Source organism: Eucyclogobius newberryi, unplaced genomic scaffold, assembly GCF_026437365.1.
Source record: "Eucyclogobius newberryi isolate DKJ021-1_F unplaced genomic scaffold, fEucNew1.0.hap1 SCAF_9, whole genome shotgun sequence".
Lineage (NCBI taxonomy): Eukaryota > Metazoa > Chordata > Actinopteri > Gobiiformes > Gobiidae > Eucyclogobius > Eucyclogobius newberryi.
Genome location: NW_027316532.1, coordinates 9982638 through 10001737, shown reverse-complemented (window position 1 = coordinate 10001737; position 19100 = coordinate 9982638). Strand labels below are relative to the sequence as shown.

Sequence of the window (19100 nt, the reverse complement as noted above, 5' to 3'; positions counted from 1 at the left end):
TAAGTTTTAGGTTGTGAGGGCACATTTTGCACCATTCAAAACTGATAGAAAATTTGGTTGCCAGCATTTCTAAAATATCTTACTTGTTCAAGGCTTTCATGCAACTATCACTTGGAGGGAGCCAAAAGAATGAGATCTGGAGATAGAGAAGTTCCCTGTGTGTGCCATTGTGTATCCGGTTTTATCTGCAAACGTGAAGATAGTCGAAAACAGCTAGAGGTCTCGCCACGATCGCGCGCACTGCTGTTTAATCATGTTTAATGTGCCTTATCTGGAACTATTTTGGGGAGAAGTGATACCCGCAACTGTGAGACGGAGCGGAGGAGGAAATGGGATGAGTGAAGTGTCAGGGCTTTTTGTTACATGAGAGTTTTGTCGTCTCCAGGGCAAACCTCCATCCAGACGCATAGGAAGTGTTCAAGCAGCTTTACGCAGCGACGAGGGGGAAAAAACATCTTAAATGTGGCATTTTCCCACCAATATGTAACTGTAACTTGCTTGATTTTACTTTCACTGCTCTGTTTGTTGTGCACTATGCATATGAAAGAAATTAGAAATAACTGGATGTATATTTTGGCTGTATCTGTAGGCTAATATTTGCACTTTTTAGCACATTTGTTTTTGGATTTTTTTCAATATTTTTTATTTGTTTTGTATTTGTAGACCTGCTGCAGAGGGAATACACAGACAGCTTTATTTTAACATACACAAAATGTTACTTTGTGATAAAACGGGGCTTACGAGTGAATTTGTCGTCAATTTAAATGACAAACTTTGGGGAAATATATCAAAATTGGCCTTCATTTCAGGGTCATCGGCCCTCAGTTTCCCTCGATTCTAAACAACCGCTATTGACATCGGCCATGGAAAAAAACATTTCGTTCAACCTCTAATGGATATACGTTCGGCTCTTTTGTAAACCATGGACAGAAATACTTATCTTTGTGTTCAAGACCAAAACAGAAATTAGAGTATTTTCCTCCCCTCTTGTTTGTTTGATGTTTTTTTGGCTCAACTTTGAACTTGAATACTTTTTAAACATATTTTTCTGGCCCAAAGCACCAGCATCACTACGGTCCCTGGAGCCATTGTACTAGCTGCTCCTATAGCTATAGCTTCTTGTGAATATGAGCCTGGCATTGATATGAATAGAGTTCTCTTCACCTGCTGAAGTCACACATGCAAATAGAGTCAGCTCTGTTTACTGTGCATTAAAGTTCAGGAAGAAATATCCAAGGTCTTAGTTTGTAAAGAACTTGGACTTCTTCAGGGGTTTTCCCAAAGCTCGCCTCAAAAAAAAAAAATCCCCGCCCTTGTGGCTGGAAATGCAAAGTTAACAGTTTCAGCCGGACCCCCAAGGCTGCTATAGTCGCTCCTAATCTTTTTTAATGTGTCAGAGGCTTTTTGAGCGCCTCTGTGAAATTTCACACTCATGTTGTTTGTTAAGTCACTTTGCATTAGACTGGAGCCGAGGTTAAGGGAAAGTTTGGATCTGTGTGCGTTTGTGAGGAGAGAGCTTTAATAAAGACGACAGAGCAGCGCACGAAGGATCGGGAGCGGGGCTGTTGGCTCACACGCTGCACTTTCACTATCGCTGCATAAATACAACATATCTCTGAAGAATTATTTCAATATAATGTTTAAAAGGGCATAGTTTTTTGTCCAGTAGACACCAGCTTCTCCTCTTCTCCTCCCCACACATTTAAAAGTGCAGACTGACATGAGCACCTTTATTATGTGTTTGAAACTGTGGCTGAAATCAGGACAGAACTGTGCACATGGTGATGTATAAAATGAAATGTATTTTATATAGTCTATAAATGTTGTATTGTTTTAATTCTAAAAGCCTTCTATGGACAGGTGTTGAAAATTAGCTTATTTTTGCTATAACACTAATAACATTGCATCTGATTCGTCCAATGCTTTGTCCATATTAAATAAATAAATAAACCTAAATGATGGAGTAAAAAAGTATAGTTGTACACGTGTGGTCCTGTTCCAGAATTATAACACCAGCCAAGAGCGGTGTTCCAGCTCAGTCCAAAGTAACTGATTTATGGTTCAAGCAGCGTGATAATAAATTCATATCTAATACCCTTCTCTTTGACCTGTGATTAAAATCTCACTATATTTATTCACTGTAGGTAATAGACAAGCAGCCGTGTGCCACTTTGACCTTCCCCGCTCGCACCAGCCTCTGCTCCCCGCACTAGTGTAGACTCAGTTCTTTTGATCAGCCTCATCTCCTTCTGAACAGGCTGAATCCATTCTCTTAATGTAATCTGTGGAAAACGTACCATGACTGTGTAATTATTTCGAGGGCCCAATTTGCATTTCCAGTGCCCGGCTAAATAAACGTTAGTGTAGGTTCTCAAGCCTCGCAGATAAATTAATAATCTGGAGTTGTTAAAAGCCATGAAACATTTAAATGAAGTAATTTCACTTCCTGAAGGGCATAGTGGAGATTTAGCCATACATATGCAGACAGACACAGTTTTTAAATAAACATCGGCGCTAATCGGCGAGACAGAAATCAGACGGAGAGAATATTTAGTGAAGTGAAAAGGCTCCGCGGGGCCTCCCCTTTGACTCAGATTAGATGGGATTTAGACAAAGTTGAAGCATGCACCTCTTGTAACAAAACTTTAATCTGTGCACAGAGTGAAGTGGAAAGGCTTAACAAGTACAGAAAAAAATAGACTACAGAGTAATTCCGTTACTGCCAAACTACTACAGCTTCTTCCAGTTCAAAATTCAAACCAAGCCCCTTCCTTTTTCCATTTTGACAACAATATATTTACAGTTTTGACGCCGGGTTAGCAGAATGCAGCTGTAAAACATCTTTCTTGCGATCGCGGTTACTGAAAACCACTGGTGTTTCTTGCTCCGTCCCAGTTCATGAGACGTCTCTTCACAAAACACATCACGACGCCTCCGTGCTCGTCTGGCTCTCTGCTCCCTGTGTGCTGAAGATTTAGTAATTGACTGTGAATTTTGGCTGCGGGCTCTAACCTAATAAGGCCATCCAAGGTTAATGATGGGCCCTTTTTAGAGCGACTCGACGTCTGACACCGATCTTCTGCTGCGGAGTGCGAAAAACAATTATTACTTACATGAGACACACTCGGGGCGTCGCGCTGACGTCTCCATAAAACAACACTGGGTCAAAGGAGGGCTGCTTTTCAAGACCCGAGTCATAGATGTGCTCCTACAGGGCCTTGTGCTCGAGAAACATTATTCTGAAGATCTTTGCTTGCTAGGCTATAATAACTCACTAGCACAGAATAAATGTGGAAAAAATATAAGGAAAAAAACAATATATAAGATAAGATAAGATATTCCTTTATTGTCCCACATGGGGAAATTTCATTGGTGCAACGCAGGTAGATACAGAGGTAGATACAGAACAAAAGAACAGATCACTTATAGGAAGTTTGAAAAAACACTTTCAGTAGAAGATCTCCTACAAACAAAAACTCCCATAGAGAAAATCCAACAAGGGATGGAGGGGAAAAAATAAAGATAAAAATAAATAAATAAATACTTAAATACCATTGCATGTGATCACGACAGTAATTGCACATGAATATGTGTCACGACGGCACATGGATTGCACATGAATTTCACAGTAATTGCACATGAATCACGACAGTAATTGCACATATGACGGAATTGCACATGGTTAGGTCAGTATTGCGAGTGTTCAGGACTAACAGTGTTTGTTATAAAGTCTGACAGCAGCAGGAAGGAAAGTCCTGTGAAACCTTTCCTTCACACAGCAAGGATGGATGGATCAGTCTCTCACTGAAGCTGCTCTCCAGAGCGAGTGTCCTGCAGGGGGTGGCACTCATGGTCAAGCATAGATGTGAATCTAGCCAGGACCCTTCTGTCCCCCACCTCCTGCACCGAGTCCAGAGCGCAGCCCAGGACGGAGCTGGACTTCTTGATGACTTTGTCCAGCCTCTTCCTCTCCCTCTCTGTGATGCTGCTGCTCCAGCAGACCACACCGTACAGGAGGGCTGATGCCACCACAGAGTCATAGAAGGTCTTCAGGAGTGGCCCTGTCACTCCAAAAGACCCGAGTCTCCTCTGGAGGTAGAGCCGACTCTGGCTCTTCCTGTACAGTGCGTCTGTGTTATGAGTCCAGTCCAGTTTGTGGTTCAGATGAACACCCAGGTACTTGTACGAGTCCACTCTCTCAATGTCCCATCCCTGGATGTTCACTGGTGAGAGGGCAGTGGAAATCCACCACCATCTCCTTGGTCTTCCCTGCGTTGATGAGGAGGTGGTTCCGCTGACACCAGTCCACAAAGTCCTACGCCAGTCCTCTGTACTCCGCATCAGAGACGTCAGAGAACTTCTGCAGGACACAGCTGTCCGTGTCATGTCTGAAGTCTGCAGTGTAAAGGGCGCGAGGACAGTGCCCTGGGGCGCCCCCACACTGCAGGTCCGAGTGTCAGACACACAGTCCCGGGCTCTCACAAACTGGGGTCGGGCTGTGAGGTAGTCCAGGATCCACTCTGCCAGGTCATACTCCACACCAGCCATCTCCAGCTTGTCCCTCAGGAGCAGCGGCTGGATGGTGTTGAAGGCGCTGGAAAGATCGAAGAACAGGATCCTCACAGAGCTGCCAGGCTTTTCCAGGTGAGAGAGAGAGCGGTGCAGCAGGAGATGACTGCGTCCTCCACTCCAATGCCAGGCCGATATACAAACTGCAGCGGGTCCATGGCTGAGCTCACGGTGGAGCGGAGGTGGTCCAGGACCAGCCGCTCCAGTGTCTTCATCAGGTGGGACGTGAGAGCCTCCGGCCTGAAGCTGTTGAAGTCTTTGGCGCGCGGTGTCTTGGGCACAGATACCAGACAGGAGGTCTTCCAGACCTGTGGTACCACCCTCAGCTTCAGGCTCATGTTGAAGACATGCTCCACAACTCCACACAGTTCATCTGCTCAGGACTTAAGGAGCCTGGGGCTGATGCCGTCAGGTCCTGCTGCCTTCCTCACTTTAATCCTCTTCAGCTCACTCCTCACCTGTGCTGCTGTGACAGTCAGTAGTTGGCAGGGGGACTGTGTGCTGGGAGGATGGGTGAGTCCAGGCGAAGTGGGGAGCTGATGGTCCGGGGCAGAGAAGTGAAGAGGAACAGATGCAGGGCATTGTCCAGCTGTGGAAGAGGGAGCATGCAGCTGTGCAGGGGGAGGGGCGGGTGACCGATCAAATCTCAAGAAGTGAGCATTTAAATCATTCACCCACTGTAGATCCCCCTCTGTCTGGATAGGGGGGATTTTGAAGCCCGAGGTGGTTTTCAGGCTTCTCTACACTCCCTGAATGTTCTTCTGCTGCAGCTGCTCCTCCATCCTCCTCTTGTAGCCGGCCTCGGCCTGCCTGATCTTCCTTCTCAGCTCTTTCTGCACAGTCCTCAGCTCCTCCTTGTTCCCTGACCTGAAGGCTCTCTTCTTCTCCTTCAGCAGAGCCTTCAGTTCACGGTGAATCCATGGCTTGTTGTTTGGAAAACACCGCACCGTCCGGGAGGGAACAATGTTCTCAAAACAGAAGTTGATGTAGTCCGTGATGCACTCTGTGATGGTGTTGATGTCCCTCCCATGCGGGCCATAAAGCTCAGTCCAGACAGTGGTGCTGAAGCAGACCCACAGAGCCTCCTCGCTCTCAGCAGACCACATCCTCACCTCACGGGACACCACAGGCTGCCTGCGCACGATGGGTTCATACACAGGCCTCAGATGTACAAGGTTGTGGTCCGAGCTGCCCAGGGGAGGGAGGGGGGTAGAAGAATAAGCCTCTTTGGTGTTGGCCAAAAACAAGTCCAATGTTCTATTGTTTCTGGCGGGGCAGGTAACATACTGGGTGTATGTTGGTAGAACAGACCATATATGAAACTCAAACTGTTTTTTTTACTGTTGTTAACTACATATTATAAAACACAAGTGGCATTATGAAATCAAAATGTCAAAAAAGACTAAACAATTCACATTTACATCAATATTGCACTACTGTGACAAACCTACTTAAAATCCTACTTCCTGTGACCAAACGGACACCACAAATGTCTAATCATTTTTTTCCTCTAAACACCGTTAAACCAAAAGCCAGTTCCTATTGATGGTTTTAATTCTCCATAGTCCATAAAGTCGGTATGAATCAGTGTTTGTCTGTGGCCCGCTCTCCTCTCTCTGCAGTGGCGTGTTACTCTTTTACGGCCTTCTCTTCAGGAACAGCAGCTCCACAAATCTCTGTGATTTAGCCCTGTTCCCGTCCGGGCCGCCCGACTCAGCACAAGTGTCATGTGGTGTTGCCAATCCGCTGTCAGGGCGCCCTCTGCCCCGCGATTTATGCCCCGCTCTCCTGCTTTATTAGCCATAGATTACAGCTGCACGTGGGCCGCGGTGGGGAAGCGCTGTCGAGGGAGAAGCGCATCGACTCAAACTGTGTCAGAGTGGAGTAAACTGTAGGTAAATAAAACGGTCTCATTATCATCGGCGGTGTAATTAATAGACTCGGATGCAAACTTTTCCACTGCTCTTTTTGTGTGATAAAGTGGGATTTGGTAAAGTGGTTATTTTTCATTCAAGGAGAAACTAAAGCACATAACTCCTTTATACTATGCTCTCTATCTAATGTCTTTCCATCTGTAAAACTAAATAATTTAAATTGGGTTGAATTTGAGTGATGTGGGCTTTGTGGAGGCCTTTCAGGAAACTGAATATCCCAGGTTAGGCTCTCTGTACTTGATAGAGCCCCATGGTCTTGTACTATCACTACAATAATAACCTGAGATGAGTCCTCTGACCACAGGAATTGTAGAAAAATACACTTATATCAGTGCTTAAATTAGTCTCAGTGACATTTGGAGACTGGATCATATCTCAGTATTGGAATCATTTTTCGCCTTAAAGTGGCTATACCCAATTGTTGCATCAAATTATAAAACGTTTTATTGTATAAGGACCAGGAAATGCACTGTTAGCAAGCTAATTGTTTTTAGCTTTACTGTGGTGGCAAAACTCTGCTGTGGCCTCTGAATGTTGTGAAATGTGCTTTTAAACTCATTTTGGTGAATAATTAGGGCGTTGGGGAGCTTTACTGTTGATGCAGTTTGTGGTTCTAGCCCCCTATACCCCCCTCTCTCCCCTATTCACACTATGACTGGCCTGTCAAATAATGAATTAATAATAATGTTATTTTTACACGCACAAAAAAGGAATGCATTAGGAAAGTGAGACTTATGAGTGGACAGTTGTATATAAATATTATACGTTTATGGCAAACTGTAAAAATCGAGTACAGGACCTTCAACTTGGCTTGCATTGCCCTCAATTTTACAATATTGACCTTTTCCATCTATGCAGAACAAACAAACACACTATTGGACCCTCCCTTGTCGAGCAGGTTTAGCTCTGTAGCATTCTAACTAAAAGTAAATAGTCCTGAACTTGTGTTTTGCAGAACTCCGGTACGTCAGCCACCTCCTCTCCAAACGTCCCCGTCACCGGCTACAAGCGCATGGTGATCCCCACTCAGCCTCCTCTCACCGCCACCAAGAAGACCGCGCCCAAAACCCCCACTTCAGGCTATTCCACTCTCCCGTCCTCCACCAAACCACTGTCCCAGCAGCACCCGGGACCTCAGCCTGTGCCCGCCTCCTACGCCACCGCATCCACCCCGAGCCAGCCCACGTTTAATGTCCAGGTGAGGCAGTGGTACGGTCAGTGTGAGGGCCACGTTGGGACACCTGCATGTTGTGGCGGGCCGGTTAGCATACGGTACGGCTGTGAGCTGCGTCTATAAAAACAACAGACAGAAGTGATCATATGGCTGCTCGGATATAGATCTACATTTAGTTTTCTTACAAAATATGTGATGCTACGCTTTTAATCAAATGACTGCAGAGCGGTTTTTATGTTTTTTTGTTTTGTTTTATTCTATGAAAATGACCCAAATCCATAAGAAAAACGACAATTTGTATCAGTTTTTCTTTGGTGTTAAATGTCGTTGTCCATTATAAATAATTCAAGTTTTATCTATTTATCTATAGGTTGTTTTATATCTTATATTTCAATTCAGGTGAGATCTGCCCAGCCGGGACCCCAGCAGCACCCCTCCCCGGCGGGACCGGGGTATAACCAGCAATCCATCCGCAGTCCAGCCCAGGTCCAGTACATGCCCGCCCAGCCAAAGGGCCCTGACTTCGCCTACGGGCCCCCACAGCCGGGCTTCTCTCCCATGAGCCACGGCGGGTATCACGAACAGCAGCCCCGGAGACCAGAGCCCGTCCCAAACCAAGCGTACCAGCAAACACCCAAGAAGACCTACATCACAGACGTCCCGCCCGGTCTGGCCCCGTACGCCCCTGGACCTGTCGTGCCTCCAAAGGTAGCGTGATTTGAATCATTAGTTTTGTTTAAATGTCTTTAGTTTGTAGTAGAGCTAATATACTGTAGGTAACTGAAGACATTCTTGGTTGACTAAAGACTTGTCCTGTGCATTGATTGATTGTTGTTGTTTTCATTTTGCTGGACATTAGAAAGAATGATGTGACGACTTTATGGGTCGGGTTTGAACAGGACATGCATCTGCTCGGGCTGGGTGCGTCCTACACCATTTCCTTGCTTATTTTGCTTTGTTTCAATATAAGTTCTTGATTGCTAAGTATCCAGCACTTTCCCTCATCTCTGCTGGTGCCTCTACGGTCTAACTCTGCCATCACCTCTGATCATGTATGAACCTTTTGGGACGTTTAATCCTCCAGCTCGTTCTGCGTTCACTCTGGGGCTCTTCAGAGTTAGATATCCTGGAAACCCTCCACAGGGAATACTGTGCTGCCTTTCCTTCAAGTCTTCTTATCTAAACCTCTCTGGGATATGGGCCCTCATTGATCTACTACAGAGACCAGTGAAACATCCAAAAGGAATACTTTTGATTAGACCTCATCTGTTTTCAGGTCTTATCCAAATACGTGTTTGTATCAGAGGAGCAACTTCAGCCTAACCAACATGGCAGCAGCTCCTTGTGCTTTGTAACATTTATTTAAGCATCTTCTGCTGCGGTTTTAAGGCTCCTCTCTTTTAAAGTTTCTCTTATATGTTGAATAATAATTTGGTGCTCAAAGCGGAAGGCAGTACTTTTCCCTTGGTTGAAAATTCATTAGCGAATTCTCATTTGACTCATCTTTATACACAATTCTGAAGCTTTTAAAGTGGTGGAGCAGGTGAAAGTAGCTCCAGAGCTCCAGATTGTTGATCCTTGGTCAGAGGCATCCAGGCTCACTGAAAAGTGAGTTATTTCTTGTTGCTCTTTTCATTTGTAGTGATTATATATATAGGGATGCATACCTAAACCCACGTTCAGGTTCAAGTCCGGATTAGAATCCAGAGGTTTAGGTTCAGGTCTGGACCTAATGAGTCCGACTGAACTCATGCCATTTTTGCATAATGTTATAACAGCATAACACAAGCTACTTCGCTAAATTAAGTTGAAGACACTTGAACAAGGACGACTATCAAACACAAGGCTTAACTGCAGATTGAAATGAACTCAACTTGTCTGCTTTATTCACAGTTTTTAACAGAAGTTACAACTTACAAATCACAAGCTACGAGCTAGCAGCCAAACTATAGCTTAACTAACAGTTTACACACATTCATTTGTTTTACTTGAGGAACAACTTCTGAACAAGAGCATGTTGAGTATTGTTGACAGAGTCAGTCTGGGTCAAGCGGTCAAAGCAGCTGTTTCATCTGATACAATGTTTTGCCTTTAGATACATTTCCACTCTTTAATGTTACAGATTCATTGGCATCAAAAGTCAGGTAAAAACCTTCAAACAGACAATACACCAGTGTAAATAATTAAATAACAGTGTAAAATAACAGAGTTACAAAAACTAGCATAAAAGTCAACTAGAACTATAAAGCAATCAACTTAGCAGTATCAAAAGTAGAATATGAAAATATTTTACACAACAAATCAAAATAATACATCATATTAGCAGCATTAAACACCAGACCATATTTAACAACTGTAGAATACAAATACAAAATACTATTACAAAATATAAACTCCAATTAATGAGTGCAGCAATTAAGCAATATTACTTTGACTTAGTATTTACTTAATGCCAAATACATCACACCACAACATAACACTTAAGTTATTTCATTCATATTTACACAAAGACCGAAGCACAACCCAGACAAGACCAAGCTGACCCCGCCCCTTTAACCATCACAACATCGCACGCGGCGGCCACAGCTTAAACAGTTCAGATAAAGCCAGCGATCTCACCGGCTTCAATGTTCACATGTGGATACACGGTTCCGCACAGCTCGACAAGTATGAGGCGCTCTCGTCGTCAACTTATTTCGCCGACTTCAACTTCTGCCCGGAAGACGCATGCGTCACTAATTAGGGTCCGTGTGCGCTATTGACGGCGGCGCATGGCAGTGTTTACGTGTTTTCCAGCGCAAATTTCACGATCAATGGAAGGTTTAAGATGGTTTAGATTCTAGAACAAAGAGGATATAGTATTTGAGTGCTATATTTTTTATGAGTCCAGAACCGAATCACCGGGGTTTCGTTTTTTTTGGACCTGAACCGAAACGTTTTTACAAGTCCAGATCCGGTCCATCGTAGCGGTACGCATCCCTAATTATATATAATGATGACCTCTTTCCCATGTAACAGCCGTGTTAGTCTTTGTGCACCCCTCTTAAAGCAAATAGTTGCTTGGCCAAAACATACCAGGACCTCTCACTGTATTAACTGGACAAAGGTATTACACTATGTGGGTGTTGGCCTCTATCTTATGGTTAGTTTGTGAGTGCAGTGCTTCCTGGTTTGCACATTCATCTACATATTGTGTGTGCAGTTGTGCGTTTGTTTTCCTTCGCAGCCTCAGATCTTTACAGAAGGGAGCTGCATGCCAGCTTTCATTCAAATGTTCTAGACAAACAGTTAGTTTAACCTTTATGCATTTTTTATAGGGCCTGTCTGCTGGGGATTTGCTCTTTCTGAGTTGATTTGTCCCATAAAGAGTGCTCATGTTTGTTACAGGAGACAGTAATGCTCTGCTCTAAGTGTACACTCATGTGAACCAGGCCTTTTGTCATGACAAGAAGGGATTGCTTGAATTAAAATAGTTTTTTTACAAGATATTTGAAAGCATAGATGATGAATAATTAGTAGGGCAAAAAATATATACCGGTATCCAGGCATGAATTAAAAGTAAAATGAGTATATAAACTAAATACCCATTTGAATATCAGTATTGTCTTTTAGTATCGCGACAAAACTAGCGGCAGGTCTATCCCAGCATCTATGGGCCTTAGACATGATATCCGGGACACTGATTCATATTTGACATCATTTGGATTTGACCATGCATGTTTATAAGAATTGAACTGACATGAAACTGTGGAGCAGGTGGAATGTTCAGAACCTACACTAGCACAGGGAGAACGTTCAGACTTTGTATTGTACAGGAATATACATATAAGGTTGCTAACTATGCTCTCATTGTGCTCATATAATTATCCATACCTTCATATTATTCCATACCACTTGGGTGAATAACAACAAGTTTGAAATGTAGCTGTTCAGTTTTGATAACTTTAAGTATGTCTTTGTAATGAGGAGCTTGTTCATGCACTTTTTCTGTGCCACAAGCGCTCAGACCTTTTTATAGAACACTTATATGGACTGAGAAAAATTACAAATTACTGTGGTCCCTCACAGAGAGAGAACTATACCACAGAGACGGTTATTATAATCTCAGTATATTCAGCTGCCGACAATCTCTGGAAAGTGCAAGGCCCTTGAGTTTTGTTTAATTCAAGGATTTTATGCCGTTTCAAAATACAAACTGGGCCTCTCTGCCTGTGGGAATAGCTCATCAAGGACTGTACTTTACTAAATACAAATTAGCTTCAGCATCGCAGCCGTATCTTAAAAATAAGTCTAATTATATTTGTACAAAACAAAAGTCTACATTTTGCTTGAAAAGCTTGCTGCAGTCCCAGTGTAGCATGTTTTAAAAAAAGGTGGCCTAATAGATTTGTGTGCTGCTCTTTGATATCAGATAAAAGCAAACACTAATTTTATAGATACTGCTTGCTCTAAATAACAATTCCTATTATACACTTTAGGAACAAGCTGTCTTTTGTTAAGTATGTTCCCATTGCATCTTACATATCACAAGTGTGTTCAAAGCAAGAACCATCACATGTGAAAGAAAAATGCATCAAAATCCACATATTATAATCCAAGTATTATAGGATTGCATTATGTTTCTTGATAAAGTGTACAAATACAGATATATATTTTTTGAGCAATAACAGCATATGAATAACCGAACAAATCAAACGTTTAAAAATAAATTGAACACTTTGTCTCTGAGGTGACTTTAGTACAAATCACTGCATATCAATACAACATTCAATACTTCAAATGGCTCTTTATGTTTAATTATATGAACAATACTGTAGATTCAGATTGTCCTTTGAATGTATCATGTGTTTGTTCAGAATTACCTCAAAAAGAGACACACACGTCTAGTTTAATCTCCAAAACAACGGTATGAAGTTAAACTTCTGCCCTTGTGCTTAATTTTTATGTTCATTGACATTTAATGTTGGATTTGAACCTTAATCAAGACATTTTCAGACACATTTTTAGCACATTTTTGAAGCATGCTCACCTGAACTTTGTTATGGAGATAGTAATTATTGTCTATATTTCTCTTCTCGACATCAAAGGGAGATGTATTAATTATGCAGTTGGTCAACATTTTCTTTGGGCAAAAGTCAGTTCAACATTTTGGTCATATTTACACTTTCACAGCAGGTAAGATACATATTGCGTTGCCTTCATTGTCCTTTCTGCTTTAACATTGACTTCTTTTTCCTCCGTTCACAAGTCTTTTCCCCATTGCACACCTGTCTGTTCAATAGACTGCAGGGCTCTGGCAACTTAACCTTGCACTTAAGCTATTCATATTCTCTCGATAGAAAGAGAACTACCGGTAGCTTTTTTTATATACTAAAACCTAGATTTATCTCAAACGACCCCACTAACCCCCTAATTCAGTTGAAAAGTCCACGGCCCGGGACACAGATCCTACCTGCTGTCAAGCTGCAAGGCTTTGCTGTCTATGCACTCACAGTTTTCAGTGATAAGACCTTCTCTCTGACCCCGGCATCCAAACATTACCAGCAGTTAGTTCCATTTAAATAACAGTTAATCTTTTCTTCCTTCTGTTAGTTTTGTTTACTTGCGCTTGCCTCGATCTTATCTTCGCCGCATTCGTGCCAAAGAGCAACCACCAAAGAGCTTCCCATTTAAAAGCCAGATTAAAAATTGAAAGCAAACGCACACAAAAATCTGTCAATTTTGCCCAGCGACGTGACATGTTCATAAGCGTAAATGGTGTTAAATCTTCTTTAAAAAGGGCCGGGTCGCGCCTCTATTTAATCTCATCTGAACCAAAGCGCAGTCAATTCAAGAGGTTATTTACACATTTCCCCACGACAATCTGAAAAATGTGTCCCGTGCGGTCCGTGAACTGTGGTCAATACAGAGCGTGACTGTGATTGAGGACTTTATTAAGCAGTTTATTGCGGCGTAATTGAGTGCATTCATCGAAGGTCAGCGTCATTAGAAGTCCGAGATGTGTTAAGAGCGAAGCGGACTATGGCTAATTAGTCTCGCTAGTTACGGTTGTCTCTCCTTTTTAAACCTCGGTGTAAGAACCGCTATTCATCCGCACCTCAAGGATGTTTATTCGCCCAAATCCACGTCTTCATTGTCATAAAAACGAGACTAAAAAGGTTTGTGGGTTTCCATGATGTACTGGGAGGGGAGCTAAGCTGGATGATGACTTGTGTTATGGCCTGAGCTTGAGTGACAGTTGACAGGGCAGGATTATTTTGAACCGCTCAATCCCTGCAGCCCGTTAAAGCCCCCTCGAAGGTCAACGACGGTTTCCACTGTCAAACATGTTTAAAAATATGACACGACTGCCTTACAGCGGTGGACACTTTCCCCTTTTGACCCGCGCATGAATATTTACATATGCGGCTATTACCGAAGTGTCCAATGCATCATCTGTTCTCTGTCCCTCCGTCAAAAGGATGTTTGTGTGGCACGTTCGAACAGGGTCAAAGACAGTGGCCTTGTCCTTTTCAGCTACGTTTATTTACTACCAACGTTTTTAAATGCATTTTTCAATAGATTTCATGGCAGTTATACACCGTCGCACTCATTTCACACAGACATTACGATGTTAAGACTTTTGAGATGATTGAGTTTGTCGTTAACTTTACATTGGTTGCAAATATTTTGGCAATGTTTAGAGCTCAACATATGCTTTTATGTGAATGTAAAAGCATGTTTCAACTTGCTATAAATGTGAAACCAGGTCTGAGGTTGACACGTTGGATGGATTTGTGGAGGATTATTACTAAATCGAGTGGCTCAAAATGTCTGCTTTTTACTTTTTCTTTGCACTAGTGGAGACATTCTTGTTACTTTTAGGCTGTGCAATAACATTAATGCTGTGGCAAGTCAAATAAGTAACATTTAGGACTAATTATAGTAAATTATTTCCCTTCTTAAACGTTTCATTCATGCATTGTGCCATTTTTGCAATTGCAGCTCATGTTTTTAACGTTAGTGCACATTTACAAAAGACTTTACTGAGAATATTTCCAGTATTATTGTTTATTGTAATATTCATGCCAGATTGATATGCGTATCACTCTGAATTGATCATTCATCAATCTGGAAAGTCTCTGATTAGTCAAACCGTCACAACTGCAAAGGAATTAAAATGTTATATTCAGGCAGGGAAAAGCACAGTCTTCTTTCCCATCCTCAAGTACACAAAGCGCTTCTATTTGCACGTTTAAAAAATATATATCGATTTTCAAATAGGCCAGAGTACATATGTCGGCGTCGCCAAACTACAATGCTGTGCTGTGATTGGTCAGCCACTCCACGGCCGGGCTCGAACTGACCAGATGGATTCTCACGCGTTTGTGAGACAAATATTGCGAGAATTCAACCGACTGGCCAGGATACAAATCTGAAGGAAAAGGCATCAGAGTTGTATAAAACTGATTTCCAAATAATAATACAAATATGTTTTATACTTGCAATTGTGGATGGAAAAGAAGTGAAACATGACTTAAAAGCTTAAAAGCTACAGTCAAAATGTCTTATTTTCTCCGAATGTTTTGCTTTGTTTGGAAAGTAGTTACAGAATGTGTTGGACCTGAATTAGTATTACATTTACGCCATCAAAAATTGCCCATCATACTTACAAAATGGATTCTGAATCATATGTGTTTGTATGTCTTTGATACCTGACTCTGCCTGGACAGACCTGCGCTGGCGTCCAAACATCATACTCTGTGTCTTGTCCTCACATATTCGACCTCGGGTGCCCTGAACCCAAGAGCACGGGACGGATCCTAAAAAAGCTGCCAGTCTGAGTGTAAGGTTACCCACAAGGCCATAGATTATTATTGAGGTTACTGTGTACAAGAGGTCACGTACAAAGGCAAAACGGATCAGGTCAGTGCATGGAAGACCAGTTATCTAGAATACCAACAAACCAGCAAGCTAACTAGGCTGCTTCATTATTTAGCAATTATTTTCTCTAACAGCTCTTTGCGCGCTAAATAACATAGGGATGGGTGATATATATGTATATAATTTTTTTTTATTGCGATAATATTCAGATTATCTTTTCAAAAAGCACACGGAATATGCTAAAATGTGTATATATATGACCATATTTTACCATTAGCCATCATTGTTTTATGTTGCACCTTCATGATTTTGTGATCCCACTTTATCCACATTTGAATAAACCAATATAGTTACACAAGATAAAACTTAAAACTCTGGAAAGTATTTGTGATTTGTTGTCTCTGGTAATGATTGCTTTACGTGGTATATGTTAATGAAATCTCAATTTAGTCAAGATTTTAAATGAATGAAACAGTTTTATTTAATCTTAAATGCTTGATTTGATTCCTTATAATGTAAAGTACAGTCTATTTATCACAGCAGAATAAACAAAATATTTAATTATAGTGTTTTGAGGTAATGGTCTTTTGAAAATGATGAGACTCCGATTATAGTCTCGGTCAGTGCTCATTGGTTGTTGCTTATTAAGAAAGAGGGACGCCATTTATTTATAGAGAAAAACATTGAATAAACTGTTTTTTTAATTAATCTCCCTCAGGACATTGACAATGCTGAAACGCTCTTAAACCTTTAGTGCACAATGACAAACTGCCTTAAACTTTTACCATTCATGTCCCACAAATAAATAAGTTAAGTTAATAAGAATCTTTTGTTGAAGCCGAGGGGCTGTAGAACTCGATCTCTCTAGACTGATGACTGACCAATAATGTCTATTTTAGTGTTGTTTTGGTGAAGTGGATCTTTGAGAGCGACTTACAGGCCGTTATTCCACAGGTTGTCTTTACAGCACATTCACAAACAACTAGAAGGGTGAATTCAACCTTGCACAAACACCAGGGCTAAACCAGGACTAAAACATGACCAAATCGAGTCCACATCAAAATTAAACTGGACCAAACAAGTACAAGTGTGAACAAATTTCTGATCAGCTTCTATGGGTTTTGGGGGTAACAAAACATTAGCAGATGAACTGAAATAGAAGGTAAGATTTGGTTCTTCTTGCATTTTAATAGGAAAATCAAAAATTAAACTTGCTGTGATGAGAATGTGTTTAAAGCGTGATTAAACTCAATGGTCATAGTGAAACCATTAAAGTTAAATTCAAAGCAGCCCAACACTTTCATATATTACTCACAACTCTCTATTTGTTGAGGTAAAATGTATATCTTCTCTCTTTGGCTGAGATGCAGAATACACACGTCTCAAATTCTTTTCTCTGAATAAGTCTGGTCACTCCCTTCGTTGTGCCGAGCAAACCGTGCAATCAGATTTGTTTATTTCAATGTGAGACTGAGGAACTCAAAATCAAACTTCTCTCTCCTAAGATTAACAGCATTTAATTTAATTTAATTTCGTAACGGCCAAAATCAGAAGTTGCTCGATGGGCGACAATGAAATAGAGAAGCAGATTGTTGAATTATGTTCACATGAATGTAGAGGATGCTAAAGCATGACTTGTCCTTAGACCCTCCTTCTCAGCAAGAGAAAAACTGTGCTTTGCTCTTTGATTCTGCAGAAATCCACGATGTATTCCAGTCCAGCCATGTTTGTTTTGACTCGGGCGTGTCCCTGATTGACTGATCCACCTGAATCTGAATCCGCAGAGATACGGTGACGGGACTGATATCCATCTGTTTATAAAATACAGAGAACATTCATTTGGATTTTCTCTTATCCATTATTCTGACATACCACTTCCCCTTTGTGAACAAAAGATGCATTTATATTTGGTCTTGTAAGTAAAGATCACTTCTGATTTGCGTTGACTCGTCTCGACAAATGTCTGGCCCTCTCAGATCTCGTGTCTAGTGGTGTAACATGGCTCTTGTGCAGGTCAAACCTCAGAGCTAAAGTGCTAAATGCCTCCCTTGCTTATTGCGGTGCGAACAGCGCAGTTGTTTGATGATACCGGGTTTGAAGGTGGTCCATCATAGATCTGCTTACAGAGGTCAGGTCTGTCTGTGCGGTTTCACTCCGGCTGCATGAGGCTGTTTCTAGGCTTCTCACTCGCCTCATGTAAATATAGCAGCCAGTGATCCATCCTGTGGAGCCTCGGCGGGTTTGCATAATGGACAAATATAGCACACCATCAATGGATTTTATTGATTATTCTTGCACAGCTCATGCTTTTCTAATTAGTTGCACTGAGTGGTTCAAATTGTATTCTTGGAAAGTTGTTAACATTCCATCTGGATTTCTGTTTTGTTGCCCATATACAAAATATTGAAAGTCTTTTCTTTTTTTCTTTAAAACATTTATTTTATCATTCTGATTTATTTTATGACCCCAGCAGCATATACTTTGACTTGTTGCAAGTTCATTAAAACCAATTCTATATTTAAAAAAATAACTTTTTACACTACAACGCCATGGCCAAGATGATGGACCCTTGTATTCCTATAGTCATGTTTAACTTTAAATATTTATTAAAGAAATATTTATATATTGATACAAAATGTAGACTATTTCTATTTTATTTTACATTAATTTCAACCCATGACAATTTAAAAAGGCATTCTCTTTGTTCATTATTACAAAAACATGACTCAAAGTAATAACTTTGCCAATAATAACTGGACATTGAATTCACGGCTCATCTCCAGTATTTGTAGTCCTGGTGGTCCCTTGAGGTGGTTGGTATTCGGGGACATGTGTGAGACCGGCTGCTGTCGTCAGGATGAGTTATCACACAGGTGGAGCTCATAATCTTTATAGTGCCAATGTTATGGACACAGAAACATGAATCAAGCAGCTCTTTCAGATTATTATCCCGAGACTTCAAGCACATGCTTTGTTAGAGCAAGTAATGTCCTTCCATCTCATCCTATTTAGTTCTTTTTGTTTGTGTTAATTTGATATAACATGGTACATGTTGGATAGGACACACTCTTACAGTTATAGGAGAGTTACAGGAGATCATCTTTTTTACATTTCATTCATTAATCACAAGGAATATTAATCTAAAACAGTTTAGTGATTGAAACTGCTCCATTAACTTCCTGTTTAAAACTGCAGAACTGATTGGCCCTTGTGACATTTCACCGTAACATGTTTATTAAAGATTTTTGACCTATAGGCTTTATTGGACAGGGCAGGTGAGCGTGAAATGGGGAGGAGAGGAGGGAAGACATGCAGTAAATGGTCTGAGTCGGGAATCAAACTCGGGACACTGTGGCCAGCTGCACATGGAGCCTGACGTGCGCTGCACCTTAACCCAGAGTTATCCTGTCCCATGTTTTCACACACTTTTTTACACAAGCCAACACGTTTGTACAGAGTACACAGAAGATTTACATGTGTTTATTTTTTTGTGTCATATGACATTTTAGAACCTACATGTATTACTTGGAGTCTGAAGTTTTTAAATAATCGTACCAAGG

The 19100-nt window shown here is 41.5% G+C and overlaps 2 protein-coding genes across 2 annotated transcripts in view; one reads left to right on the top strand and one right to left on the bottom strand.

Annotated features, from left to right (window-relative positions):
* lpp (LIM domain containing preferred translocation partner in lipoma) overlaps nt 1-19100 on the top strand; it is a 366579-nt gene that overhangs the window by 76689 nt on the left and 270790 nt on the right. The window contains exons 6-7 of the mRNA XM_072439524.1: nt 7459-7701; nt 8077-8385. Of these exons, the coding sequence (XP_072295625.1) occupies nt 7459-7701; nt 8077-8385 (552 nt within the window). The remainder of the gene's footprint in view (nt 1-7458; nt 7702-8076; nt 8386-19100) is intronic.
* Nucleotides 1-19100, bottom strand: part of dpt (dermatopontin) — a 268440-nt gene that overhangs the window by 822 nt on the left and 248518 nt on the right. The window lies entirely within an intron of this gene.